Source organism: Symphalangus syndactylus, chromosome 1 (assembly GCF_028878055.3).
Source record: "Symphalangus syndactylus isolate Jambi chromosome 1, NHGRI_mSymSyn1-v2.1_pri, whole genome shotgun sequence".
Taxonomy (NCBI): Eukaryota; Metazoa; Chordata; class Mammalia; order Primates; family Hylobatidae; genus Symphalangus; species Symphalangus syndactylus.
In genome coordinates, this window is record NC_072423.2 from 113,210,165 (window position 1) to 113,224,220 (window position 14,056).

At 45.3% G+C, this 14,056-nt stretch overlaps 1 protein-coding gene across 6 annotated transcripts in view; it reads left to right on the plus strand.

Annotated features, from left to right (window-relative positions):
• SMARCC1 (SWI/SNF related, matrix associated, actin dependent regulator of chromatin subfamily c member 1) overlaps positions 1–14,056 on the plus strand; it is a 203,364-nt gene that overhangs the window by 8,426 nt on the left and 180,882 nt on the right. For 4 of the 6 annotated variants that reach the window (XM_055279147.2, XM_063609526.1, XM_055279157.2 and 1 more), the window contains exon 2: positions 126–245. The exons of the other annotated variants lie outside the window; for them this stretch is intronic. In XM_055279147.2, the coding sequence (XP_055135122.1) occupies positions 126–245 (120 nt within the window). The remainder of the gene's footprint in view (positions 1–125; positions 246–14,056) is intronic. 6 annotated transcript variants of the gene reach the window in all.

Here is a 14,056-nt window from a genome sequence, read left to right on the forward strand (position 1 = left end):
AGAGCGTGTCTCAGACATCTATAAATTTCCCATAACGTAAGTACTTAGTAGGTACTAGGAAGTAAGCCAACATTTTCTCCTGCAAAAATTGTACTAGTTTTTGAATGCCTGTCTTTATCTTGCAGTATGTTCATGCAGATGCTCCTACCAATAAAACACTGGCTGGGCTGGTGGTGCAGCTTCTTCAGTTCCAGGAAGATGCCTTTGGGAAGCATGTCACCAACCCGGCCTTCACCAAACTCCCTGTAAGTACATCAGCTTACTATTATTTGGGCATCGTCAGTTGTATACTTTTAGGTGTAGCATCCAGCTTTTTTCCTTTGCTGCTGCTAGTGTGTAGAATTAAAAAAAAAAAAAAAATTTAGTTATAGAATATTACTACTTTTTAACTGTAGGAAGCTGCTTTTTGAAGAGGCATTTAACATTTGCATTAAATATTGCAGCAGTCATTGTGAAGACCTAACAATATTTTACTATGTTGCAGTTCCCTATCCTCTCGCTGTACCGAGTCTTCTCCATGCTTTCTCCTGATGCAGGTCTTGTGCCATAAATAGAATTTATGGAATTTTTTACATTTTGTAGGTGAGATACCTTCTGAACTTGTGTGAGAATTAATTTTGGTGTCCTTGCAATTGTGTATTTTATTTTTGTTTTTACAGACAGGGTCTTGTTCTTTTGCCCAGGCTGGAGTGCATTGGTTTGATCACAGTGCAGTGCAGCCTTGATCTCCGGGCTGTAGCCATCTTCCCACCTCAGGTTCCCAAGAGGCTGGGACTACTAGCACATGCTACCACGTGCATATGTGTGACTTTTAAATTTCTGTAGTGATGGGATCTTGCTGTGTTGCCCAGGCTGGTCTCAAATTTTTGGCAGGAAGGCGATCCTTCTGCATTGGCCTCTGAAAGCTCTTTGATTACTGGCGTGAGCCACCACGCCGGCCCTTCTCTGCTATCTTTATTTATTTATGAGACAGAGTCTTGCTCTGTCACCCAGGCTGGAGTGCAGTGGTGTGATTTCAGCTCACTGCAACCTCTGCAGTGATTCTTGTGCCTCAGACTCCCGAATAGCTAGGATTACAGGTGTGCGCCACCACACCCAGCTAATTTTTGTATTTTTAGTGGACACAGGGTTTCACCATGTTGGCCAGGCTGGTCTTGAACTCCCAGTCTCAAGTGATCCACCCACTTCGGCCTCCTAAAGTGCTGGGAGTACAGGTGTGAGCCACCACACCCGGCCTTTATTTTTATTTTTATGTTATGATATGTTATTTTTTGAGATAGAGTCTTGTTCTGTCACCCAGGCTGGAGTGCAGTGGAGTGATCTCGGCTCACTGCAACCTCTGCCTCCCGGGTTCAAGCGATTCCCCTGCCTCAGCCTCCCGAGTAGCTGGGACTACAGGCATGCACCACCCACTGCGCCTGGCTAATTTTTGTATTTTTAGTAGATATGGAGTTTCACTGTGTTGGCCCCGCTGGTCTTGAACTCAAGTGATTTGCCTACCTCGGCCTCCCAAAGCACTGGGATTACAAGTGTGAGCCACTGTGCCCAGCCTCTGCTGTCTTATACTCCTTTATTTATATTTTCGAACTCTGATTTTACAAATATTAGATTTTTAGGAATTGTCTGTCATATCTTTTCTCATCATTTTTGTCTTTTAATTCATTTTGGTTTTTGTTTCTAGTGTGCTGTTAGCTGCCTGTATGAATCTATGATCAGTAGACCTTTTTTGTGGGGACTGTTCTTGATCACTAAATCATTTAACAACTTAACTAATCTTTCAAATATAATTGAGAATAAGAAATAGTAGGCCGGGCACTGTGGCTCATGCCTGTAATCCCAGCACTTTGGGAGGCTGAGGCGGGCGGATCACGAGGTCAGGAGATTGAGAACCTCCTATCTAACAAGGTGAAACCCCATCTCTACCAAAAGTACAAAAATTAGCCGGGTGTGGTGGCGGGCGCCTATGGTCCCAGCTCCTTGGGAGGCTGAGGCAGGAGAATGGCATGAACCCGGAGGCAGAGCTTGCAGTGAGCCGAGATTGCACCACTGCACTCCGGCCTGGGCGGCAGAGCTAGACTCCGTCTCAAAAAAAATAAATAAATAAATAAAATAAAAATAGTACTGTTTCATGATTTTACTGTAAATGTGTTTGCCTGTGATGTTTTTATTATCCAAAAAGTTAAATAAATTTAGTTAAATATATTGATGTGGTTACTTTTCTCATTTCGAATTATAATTGGGAAGCTTTTATCATTCCTAGGTTATAAAGGAATTCAACTATGTGTTCTTTTAGTACTTGTATGATTTCATTTTTTACTTTTTTTTTTAATTTTAATTTATAAAGATAGAGACAGGGTCTTTCTGTGTTGTCTAGGCTGGTCTTTTTTTTGGAATCAAAGTCTTGCACTGTTGCCCAGGCTGCGGTGCAGTGGTGCAGTTTCAGCTCACCACAACCTCTGCTTCCCAGGTTCAAGTGAGTCTCGCACCTCAGCCTCCCAAGTAGCTGGGAATTCAGGCATCTGCCACCACGCCTGGATAATTTTTTTGTATTTTTAGTAGAGACGGGGTTTCACCGTGTTGACCAGGCTGGTGTTGAACTCTTGATCTCAGGTGATTCACCCACCTCAGCCTTCCAATGTGCTGGGATTATAGGTGTGAGCCACTGTGCCTGGCCCCAGGCTGGTCTTGAATTCCTGGGCTCAAGTGATCGTACTGCCTTGGCTTCGCAAAGTCCTGGAATTACTGGTATGAGTAACCATGCCCAGCCTTATTATTTATTTATTATTATTTTTTTTTGAGACGGAGTCTCGCTCTGTCGCCCGGGCTGGAGTGCAGTGGCGCAATCTCGGCTCACTGCAAGCTCCGTCTCCCAGGTTCACGCCATTCTCCTGCCTCAGCCTCTCCGAGTAGCTGGGACTACAGGCGCCCACCACCATGCGTGGCTAATTTTTTGTATTTTTAGTAGAGACAGGGTTTCACCGTGGTCTCGATCTCCTTACCTTGTGATCCGCCCGCCTTGGCCTCCGAAAGTGCTGGAATTACAAGCGTGAGCCACTGCTCCCGGCCATTTATTTTTTTTTGAGACAGAGTCTCACTTCGTCGCCCAGGCTGGAGTGCAGTGGCACAATCTCGGCTCACTGCAAGCTCCGCCTACTGGGTTCATGCCATTCTCCTGCCTCAGCTTCCCGAGTAGCTAGGACTACAGGCGCCCGCCACCACACCGACTAATTTTTTTTTTTTTTTTTTGTATTTTTAGTAGAGACAGGGTTTCACTGTGTTAGCTAGGATGGCCTCAATCTCCTGACCTCGTGATCCACCCGCCTCGGCCTCCCAAAGTGCTGGGATTACAGGCGTGAGCCACCGCGCCCGGCCCCAGCCTTATTTTTTCCTGTCACTCTCTGATCCATTTAGGATTTGCCCTGGTAGTTAGTGTGGGAAATGGCAGATCCATTTTTGTGTTTTTCCTTATGGTTATCTGGTTATTCCAGAAAAGTTTATTTCAAAGGGCTCCTTTTCTCCACTGATTAGAGCTCAGCAAATGTTAAGAATTTGATTAGGTGCAGGGTCCTAAGAATACAAACAAATACTGTATATTATTTGTCCTCAGGGGACTCACAGTCTAATGAGCTGTGTGAGTGGAGCCTTTGACTTACTTGGTGATGTCAGGAAATGTTTCTGTGGAAAAGGACATTTGAATTCTGTCTTGAAAGTTGAGTGTGAGTTCTTCAGCTAAGTGGGGGAGGATGGGATTTTCAGGCAGTGGTAGCAACACATAGAAGCGTTATGGTTGGCAGGGTGCGGTGACTCATACCTGTAATCCCAGCACTTTGGGAAGCTAAGGACGCCCTCCTCGGCCTGGCTAACATGGCAAAACCCCGTCTCTACTAAAAATACAAAAAATTAGCCGGGCGTAGTGGCGGGCGCCTGTAGTCCCAGCTACTCGGGAAGCTGAGGCAGGAGAATGGCGTGAACCCGGGAGGCAGAGCTTGCAGTGAGCCGAGATCGCGCCACTACACTCCAGCCTGGGTGACAGAGTGAGATAACGTCTCAAAAAAAAAAAAAAGAGGGCTGGGCGCGGTGGCTCACGCTCGTAATCCCAGCACTTTGGGAGGCTGAAGCGGGCGGATCACGAGGTCAGGAGATCGAGACCACAGTGAAACCCCGTCTCTACTAAAAATACAAAAAGAAAAATCAGCCGGGCGTGGTGGCGGGCGCCTGTAGTCCCAGCTACTCGGGAAGCTGAGGCAGGAGAATGGCGTGAACCCGGGAGACGGAGCTTGCAGTGAGCCGAGATTGCGCCACTGCACTCCAGCCTGGGCGACAGAGCGAGACCCCGTCTCAAAAAAAAAAAAAAAAAAAAAAAGCGTATGGTCTGAGAAAATGTGGTACTTAAAGGTAGTTGCACATAGTTCAGCACATTTAGAGCTGAGGGTAGGTAGAGGGCAATCAGCAGAGAGGTGGGCCAGAGTCAGTCGTAAGACGACTGGTTTACTGTGCTAGAAGTGTGCATTTTATCTTGAAGGTGATGGGAAACCACGTCATAGGGAAAATAGAAGGTGGCTTAGTCAATTCTGGTATTTATGTACGTATGTATTTATGTATGTATGTGTGTGTGTGTATGTATGTATTTATGACGGAGTCTTGCTCTGTCGCCCAGGCTGGAGTGCAGTGGCGTGATCTCGACTCACTGCAACCTCTGCCTCCTTGGTTCAAGCAGTTCTCCTGCGTCAGCCTCTGGAGTAGCTGGGATTACAGGCGCCCGCCACCGCGCCCGGCTAATTTTTGTATTTTCTAGTAGACACAGAGTTTCACCATCTTGGCCAGGCTGGTCTCGATCTCCTGACCTCATGATCCAGCCGCCTCTGCCTCTCAAAGTGTTGAGATTACAGGCGTGAGCCGTGTAATTACAGGCGTGAACCATGCCCGGCCATTTTTTTTTTTTTTTTTTTTTGAGACGGAGTCTCGCTCTGTCATCCTGGCTGGAGTACAGTGGTACTATCTCGGCTCACTGCAACCTCCGCCTCCTGGGTTCAGGCAATTCTCATGCCTCAGCCTCCCCAGTAGCTGGGACTACAGGTGCCCGCCACCACGCCTGGCTCATTTTTGTATTTTTTTTTTTTTTTTGAGACGGAGTCTCGCTCTGTTGCCCAAGCTGGAGTGCAGTGGCGCAATCTCGGCTCACTGCAAGCTCCGCCTCCCGGGTTCACGCCATTCTCCTGCCTCAGCCTCTCCGAGTAGCTGGGACTACAGGCGCCCGCCACCACGCCCGGCTAATTTTTTGTATTTTTAGTAGAGACGGGGTTTCACCGTGGTCTCGATCTCCTGACCTCGTGATCCACCCGCCTCGGCCTCCCAAAGTGCTGGGATTACAAGCGTGAGCCACCGCGCCCAGCCTTCATTTTTGTATTTTTTGTAGAGACAAGGTTTCACCAGGTTGGCCACTCCTGGTCTCAGGTGATCTGCCCACCTCGGCCTCCCAAAGTGCTGGGATTACAGATGTGAGCCACCGTGCCCAGCTAGCTGCCTGATGTTTTTTATAACAAAAGTTTAAACATACTTAAAAGTAAAAACTTGCAAGATTAGTATGAAGAACTTTTATTTTCCCTTCACTCAGAATCCACAGTTGTTAACATTTTACCCATTTGCTTTATCATTATCATTTTCTGTGGGATGTGTGTGTGTGTGTTATGTATTTTATGTGTGAAAAATTTGAAAGTTCCATGTTCCTTTACGGCTAAAGTATTCATTTCCTGTTCTCTTACATTATGAACTGGGCTAGAATTATCAAATTAGCTATTGAGTGAGGTTTTCAATAGTTTAATTCACTATAATATAGTACATATTGATTGCATTTTATTAATTGTAACATATAGAGTAAAATTACAGATTACATTATATAAAGTATTTTACGTAATATGATTGAAATTATATTGGGAGTCTTAATTAGGAATGTATGAATATTTTCAAAAATGGTGTTTTCAGAGAGTGTTATATCTAGGCTATTTGACTCCTGGGAACTAAACTATTATTTAGTTCCAGATTTTAAAATATTAGGGAAGGATATTTTTAGGCAGAAGCCGTAATTAAAAACAATTCCTGGTTTAGTGCCACTGGGACCTGATGTACTTGCCTTCCTCTCAAAATGGTGTTCAGCATTTTCCCAGATGAAAGGGATTGATACAATCCATAATGGTATAAAACAAAATTCGATGAGATAGATAATTAACAAAGCAAAGAATGTTTCAGTGAGACATATAAATCATATACTTTAAAAAGTTTTTTCCCTGAGTAATCAGTATGGTATAAGAGTTTATGCTGGGCATGGCTCCCACCTGTAATCTCAGCACTTTGGGAGGCCAAGGTGGTCAAAACTCTTGAGCCCAGCAGTTTGAAACTAACCTGGGCAACATAGGCCCCATCTCTACAAAGAAATACAAGAAAAATTTTCTGGCTGTGGTGGTGCGTGCACGCCTGTAGGCCCAGCTACTTGGGAGGCTGAGGTGGGAGGATCACTTGAGCCTGGGAGACAGAGGTTGCAGTGAGCTGAGACTCTGTCTTAAAAAAAAAAAGAGTTCAGGCCGAGCGCGGTGGCTCAAGCCTGTAATCCCAGCACTTTGGGAGGCCGAGGCGGGCGGATCATGAGGTCAGGAGATCGAGACCATGGTGAAACTCCGTCTCTACTAAAAATACAAAAAATTAGCCGGGCGTGGTGGCGGGCGCCTGTAGTCCCAGCTACTCCGGAGGCTGAGGCAGGAGAATGGTGTGAACCTGGGAGGCGGAGCTTGCAGTGAGCCAAGATCGCGCCACTGCACTCCAGCCTGGGCGACACAGCGAGACTCCGTCTCAAAAAAAAAAAAAAAAAGAGTTCACTGTTTTTTGTTGTTGTTGTCGTTGTCCAGGCTGGAGTGCAATGGTGCAGTCTTGGCTCACTGCAACCTCTGTCTCCCGGGTTCAAACTATTCTCCTGCCTCAGCCTCCCGAGGAGCTGGGATTACAGGCGCCCACCACCACGCCCAGCTAATTTTTGTACTTTTAGTATAGATGGGGTTTCTCCATGTTGGCCAAGCTGGTCTCGAACTCCCGACCTTGTGATCCACCCGCCTCGGCCTCCCAAGGTGTTGGGATTACAGGCGTGAGCCACTGCGCCCGGCCGAGTTCACTATTTGGACTTTTTTTTTTTTTTTTTATCCAAATCAGAGTGCAGGCTGGGTGCGGTGGCTCACACCTGTAATCCCAGCACTTTGGGAGGCTGAAGTGGGTGGATCCCCTCAGGTTGAGAGTTCGAGACCAGCCTGACCAACATGGAGAAACTCCATGTCTACTAAAAATACAAAATTAGCCAGGTGTGGTGGTACATGCCTGTAATCCCAGCTACTCAGGAGGCTGAGGCAGGAGAATCACTTGAACCCAGGAGGTGGAGGTTGTAGTGAGCCGAGATTGTGCCATTGCACTCCAGCCTGGGCAACAAGAGTGAAACTCCATCTCAAAAAAAAAAAAAAAAAGAAAAAATCAGAGTGGAACTGTTTATTTATTTTTTTTTTTTTTGAGACAGAGTCATGCTCTGTGGCCCAGGCTGGAGTGCAGTTGTGTGATCTTGGCTCACTACAACCTCCGCCTCCTGGGTTCACGTGATTCTCCTGCCTGAGCCTCCCAAGTAGCTGGGACTACAGGCGCCCGCCACCACGCCCAGCTAATTTTTTTTTTGTATTTTAGTAGAGACGGGGTTTCACTGTGTTAGCCAGGGTGGTCTTGATCTCCTGACCTCGTGATCTGCCCGCCTCGGCTTCCCAAAGTGCTGAGATTACAGGCATGAGCCGCCATGCCCAGCTAGAGTGGAACTTTATATAGTAACTTCCCAAGTCATGCTGGATGTCAGATAGCTGGCTGTTGTTCTATCAAATGCTGAGAGATTTAGAAAGAACCAAGCATTTCATAAGGCTAAGGCTAAAGGTATATTGCATTAGCAAACACATGATTTGAAACAAAAAAAATTGCTAAGAAGGTGTGGATATAAAACAAAAAAGAAAAATATATTTTACCTTTACTACAAGTAAAGTTTCTAATTTTTCCACCAGCCCTCCAAGGCTTTAGTACGTGTGCATACATAATGTAAACACAATTGTAATAATAGGATAGAGCTGTTTTTCTTTTTTTGAGACAGGTCCTCTCTCACCCTGTCACTCAGGCTGGAGTGCAGTGGCATGATCTCAACTCACTGCATATTCGACCACGGCTTTCCAGACTCAGGTAGATCCTCCGACCTCACCCTCCTGAGTAGTTGGGACAACAAGCATGCACCACTACACCCTGCTAATTTTTCTATTTTTTTTTGTAGAGACAGGGTTTTTCTGTTGCCAGACTGTTCTCAAACTCCTGGGCTCAGGCAGTCTTCCCGTCTTGGCCCCCCAAAGTCCTGGCTTTACAGACATGAGCCACAGTGCCCGGCCTAGAGCTGTTTTTTTATTCTGTATTTTGTGTTTGGGAGATATCCAAGATTTTGTTTTCTCTTTTACGTGACACAGCTCCAGGAGATCTTGAGAACATGTACCCTTGTGCCCAAAATTGTAAACCTGTCATTGCACTTAAAAAAATCATTTAGGCTGGGGGCAGTGGCTCACGCATGTAATCCCAGCACTTTGGGAGGCTGAGGTAGGTGGATCACCTGAGGTAGGTGGATCACCTGAGGTCAGGAGTTCGAAACCAGCCTGGCCAACATGGTGAAACCCTGTCTCTACTAAAAATACAAAAATTACCCGGGCGTGGTGGCAGGAGCCTGTAATCCCAGCTACTCGGGAGGCTGAGGCAGGAGAATTGCTTGACTCCAGGAGGCGGAGGCTGCAGTGAGCCAAGATCACGCTTCTGTACTCCAGCCTGAGCGACAGAGTGAGACTCCATCTCAAAAAAAAAAAAAAAAAAATTAATTTGCAACTGGAGGAAAAGCGTAGAATATTATATTCCTGAACTGATTTCACTCTGCCGTTGTATGAATTTCAGAATGGAGAGACTATCTTTGGGAACATGGGACTAGGAAGGAGACCGTAAATGTTGTATATATATTTGAAGTGAGCATTTGAGTTTGTAGCTTAGAACTCTGTCTGATGAAAGTGGAATATAAGCACCTGTTTAAGCAAAATAGTGTAGGAAATTTACTTGTAGAATAATGATTTAGTTTCTTTTTTTTTTAAACAACTTCCTATTGCAAAATATATAGAAAGTGAGTAAAATAGATTTTGAGTTAAATAATTATAAAGAGAACATCCATTTAACCACAGTCCGGGTCAGAAATTGCTAACAGCCCTAACAAACGTACGTGTTCCTTCCCCAACCATAAACTCCCCTTTTTCCCCCACAGATAATCTTTTCCTTGCCTTTTTTTTTTTTTTTTTTGAGACGGAGTTTCGCTCTTATTGCTCAGGCTGGCATGCAATGGCGCGATCTCGGCTCACTGCAACCTCCACCTCCCGGGTTCAAGCGATTCTCTTGCTTCAGCCTCCCGACTAGCTGGAATTACAGGCATGCACCACCACGCCCGGATAATTTTGCATTTTCGGTGGAGACAGGGTTTCTCCATGTTGTTCAGGCTGGTCTTGAATTCCTGACCTCAGGTGATCCGCCTGCCTCAGCCTCCCAGAGTGCTGGGATTACAGGTGTGAGCAACCGCGCCTGGCCTCCTTGCTTTTCTTTATAGGTATCACACTGTGTTAGTATGCATCCCTGAATAATATAGTATAGTTTTGCTTGTTTTTGAATTTTGTACTAATGAACTCATAGATATTCTTGTAACTTGGGGGCCATGTAGGAAATAGTTTGCCAACATGGAGAAAACAAATAGTCTAACTGAACTGCTCAGCCACATACGTGTGGATAAAACAGATTACTGTAGAAGAAGAGTTAGTTAGCTAGCTTCTGGCCTTTATAATTCATGTGCAAGGGCAGTGAGCCTACATGATGTAGCATGACCAGTTAGATAGAGCTCAGTAGGCTGCAAAATATAGACTGCTGTGTTGGAGAGATGGACTAGTATTCCAGGCAGAGGGCATGCTGGACCAGGTGGCGGGCAAAGCTCTGGAAAGCTATATGATCAGCTTCAATGCAGGCTTGTACTCCATACCATGTGGATTCACAGGTAGAAACCTGAGTTCACTGACATTGTACTTATGTATTTGATGTTTCATTTATTTATTTTTTCCATATTTTTACTTTTTTCATCTTTCTCTCCCTGTAATGTGTCCTCCAGCTTTGCTGAAGTATGGCTAATGTACAGTAAACAGTACATATTTAGCTGGGCACCCTGGCTCATGCCTGTAATCCAGACTACTTGGGAGACTGAAGTAGGAGGGTCACTTGAGGCAAGGAGTTTGAGACCAGCTTGAGCAACATAGTGAGACCCTATTTGTCAGAAAAACTAAAAATTAGTCGTGCATGGTGGTGTGTGCCTGTAGTCGGAACTACTTGGGAGCTGACCCAGGAAGATCACTTGATTTCAGGAAGATCACTTGATCCCAGGAGTTAGAGGCTGCCATGAGTTGCAATAGTACTGCTGCACTTTAGCCTAAGTGATAGAGCAAAATCCCATCAGTATCTCTTTTTTTTTTTTTTGAGGTGGAGTCTCGCTCTGTGGCCCAGGCTGGAGTGCAGTGGCGCAATCTCGGCTCACTGCAAGCTCCGCCTCCCGGGTTCACGCCACTCTCCTGCCTCAGCCTCTCCGAGTAGCTGGGACTACAGGCGCCCGCCACTGCGCCCGGCTAATTTTTTGTATTTTTTTTTTAGTAGAGACGGGGTTTCACTGTGGTCTCGATCTCCTGACCTCGTGATCCGCCCGCCTCGGCCTCCCAAAGTGCTGGGATTACAAGCGTGAGCCACCGCGCCCGGCCTCTCTCTTTTTTTTTTTTCCTAAAGAAAAAGACTGGGTGCAGTGTTTCATGCTTATAATCTTAGCATTTTGGGTGGCTGAGGCTAGAGGAGTCCTTGAGCCCAGGAGTTTGAGACCAGCCTGGACAACATGGTGAGAGCCCTTGTCTACAAAAAAATTAAAAAAAAAGTAGCTTGGTGTAGTGGTGCATGCCTGTGGTCCCAGCTACTTGGGAGGCTGAGGTAGGAGGATCTCTTGAGCCCAGGAGGTGTTGAGGCTGCAGTGGGCTATAATCATGCCACTGCACTCCAGCCTAGGCGACAGTGAGACCCTGTTTGAGAAAAAAAACCTAACTGAAGTATTTTGTGTTGTGAAAATATAGTATAAACATAAAACAGAATACTGTATATATTTTTTTTTCTTAAAAAAAAAATCTCAGCTGGGCACTGTGGCTCATGTCTATCTATAATCCCAACACTTTGGGAGGCCTAGGTGAGTGGGTCCTCTGAGCTCAAGAGTTTGAGACTAGCCTGAGCAACAATCTTGTGAAATTGAGCTTTTCTTAATATATCTACAAAAATGTAAAGTGTAATACTGACTTATTTTAAAGCAGTTGTCAGAACTCACTAAAAAAATTATTATATTTTTATAATTTTTTTTTGTTTTAGAGCTGGAGTCTCGCTATTGTTGCCCAGGCTGGTCCCAAACTCCTGGGCCCAAGCGATCCTCCCGCCCTGTCCTCTGAAAGTGTTGACCCAAAAGGGCTGGGCATGGTAGCTCATGCCTGTAATCCTAACGTTTTGGGAGGCTGAGGCAGGAGGATCACTTGAGCCCAGGAACTCGAGACTAGCCTGGGCAACAAAGTGAGACCCTGTCTCTAAAAAAGATTAAAAAATTAAAAAAAAGGAAAAGAAAGATTATTACTGTTGAAGAAGGAGATGCATTGAGGAGATGGATACACCTATTTTAAGGGAACTATCATTCAGCGTTTTCTCTTTTTTTTTTTTTTTTTTTTTGAGATGGAGTCTCTCTGTCGCCCAGGCTGGAGTGCAGTGGCGTGATTTTGGCTCACTGCAACCTCTGCCTCCTGGGTTCAAGCAATTCTCCTGCCTCAGCCTCCCAAGTAGCTGGGACTTCAGGTGCCCACCACCACACCTGGCTAATTTTTTGTATTTTTAGTAGAGACGGGGTTTCACCGTGTTAGCCAGGATGGTCTCGATCTCCTGACCTTGTGATCCGCCCGCCTCGGCCTCCCAAAGTGCTGGGATTACAGGCGTGAGCTACTGCACCCAGCCACACCTGGCTAATTCTTATATTTTTAGTAGCCACAGGGTTTCACCATGTTGGCCAGGCTGATCTCAAACTCCTGACCTCAGGTGATTCTCCCGTCTCGGCCTCCCAGAGTGCTGGGATTATAGGTGTGAGCCACTGCGCCTAGCCTCATTCAACATTTTCTAAATTTATTTTCAATTGTTATGTGATTTGGTGGAACACCTGTAAATACATTGAGCATAAAATGTTGTCATAGCCAGTTCTAACAAATGTGGTGATGTGATTGAACTGGATAATACTATTTTGGGATGTTTTAGATGAGTCACAGTTCATAAGCTATCTCTTTCTGACACCTTGGAATTTCTTCCCAGTAAGTATGACTGACCTCATGGCAAGAATTCTCATGAACTGGATCAGTCTGGTGTAATGGAAAGGGTGGGAGTTGGAGGACTGTCACTTTAACAGTCTGTTTTCATTTGATTGAATAAACCATTTGGAACATGAAGTTAATAAGAAGGGGCTTACAGTTGGAGTTGGACTTGATCACTGGTTTTATAATTATTTCCTGGGGAGTACCTGTAGCATCTGAGAAGAGGGAGGGGAGGAATAAATGCAGAGGGCTAAGAAGAATCTGTTGTCTTCAGATTTCACTTTGAACAATTTTTCCTAATAGACCTCTCTCTGAGTTTCTAAAAATGTTCTGTGGCAAAGAAATAGGAGAAAACAAGCTGGACGTGGTAGCTTACGCCTGTAATCCCAGCACTTTGGGAGGCTGAGGCGGGCGGATCACCTGAAATCAGGAGTTCTAGACCAGGCTGGTCAACCTTGTGAGATCCTGTCTACTAAAAATACAAAAAAAATCCCAGCTATTCAGGAGGCTGAGGCAGGAGAATCGCTTGAACCCGGGAGGCAGAGGTTGCAGTGTGCCAAGTTTGTGCCACTGCACTCCAGCCTGGGCAATAGAGTGAGACTCTGTCTCAAAAAAAAAGAAAAAAGAGAAAACTATTGAATTTGGCAAATGTTATATGATCTCTCTTACTGAACATTTTATGATCCATATGTGAGAATGGTATTGTTTTGCCAAAATCATGCTGATTCTAGGACTTTGTGGAATGGATGAGGGAGAAAGCAGAGATTAGCATATAGGTCTTGGAAGCAAGAATAAAAGGATGGACTTACGTGAAAGAAATCACCAGTCATAGTCACTTGAGTTGTCATCATCCGTCAAGTCCAATGTAGCAGGGAGGGAATAGCTTGAGAGACTTGAGACTGAGGCACAGATCTCTGTAGAACATGGCATTTATCCTGGCAAATACAGTGATCAAATTTAGGAGATTGGCTTTGATATAATACCATTATTTACCATGTAATCTATCTTCACATTTCACCAGTTGTCTCAAAAATGTCCTTTATAAGATCCACACCAACACCACATATTTTGTTTAGTTATATATTTTTAGTCTTATTTAATTTGAGATAATTCAGCCTGTCTTTTTCTTTTTTTTCTGAGGTAGTGCCTTGCTCTGTCACCTAGGCTGAAGTACAGTGGTGTGGTCATAGCTCGCTGCAGCCTTGACCTCCAGGGATCAACTGATCCACCTGCCTCAGCCTCCTTAGTGGCTGGGACCACAGACACATTCCACCACGCCTGGCTTTTCTTTTCTTTTCTTTTCTTTTTTTTTTTTTTTTTAGACAGAATCTTGCCCTGTTACCCAGTCTGGAGTGTGGTAGTGTGATCTCAGCTCACTGCAGCCTCCCCTTCCCGGGTTCAAGCCATTCTCCTGTCTTAGCCTCCCGAGTTGCTGGGATTACAGGTGTGCACCACTACACCCAGCTAGTTTTTGTATTTTTAGTAGAGATGGGGTTTCACCATGTTGGCTAGGCTGGTCTTGAACTACTGACCTCAAGTGATCTGCCTGCCTTGGCCTCCCA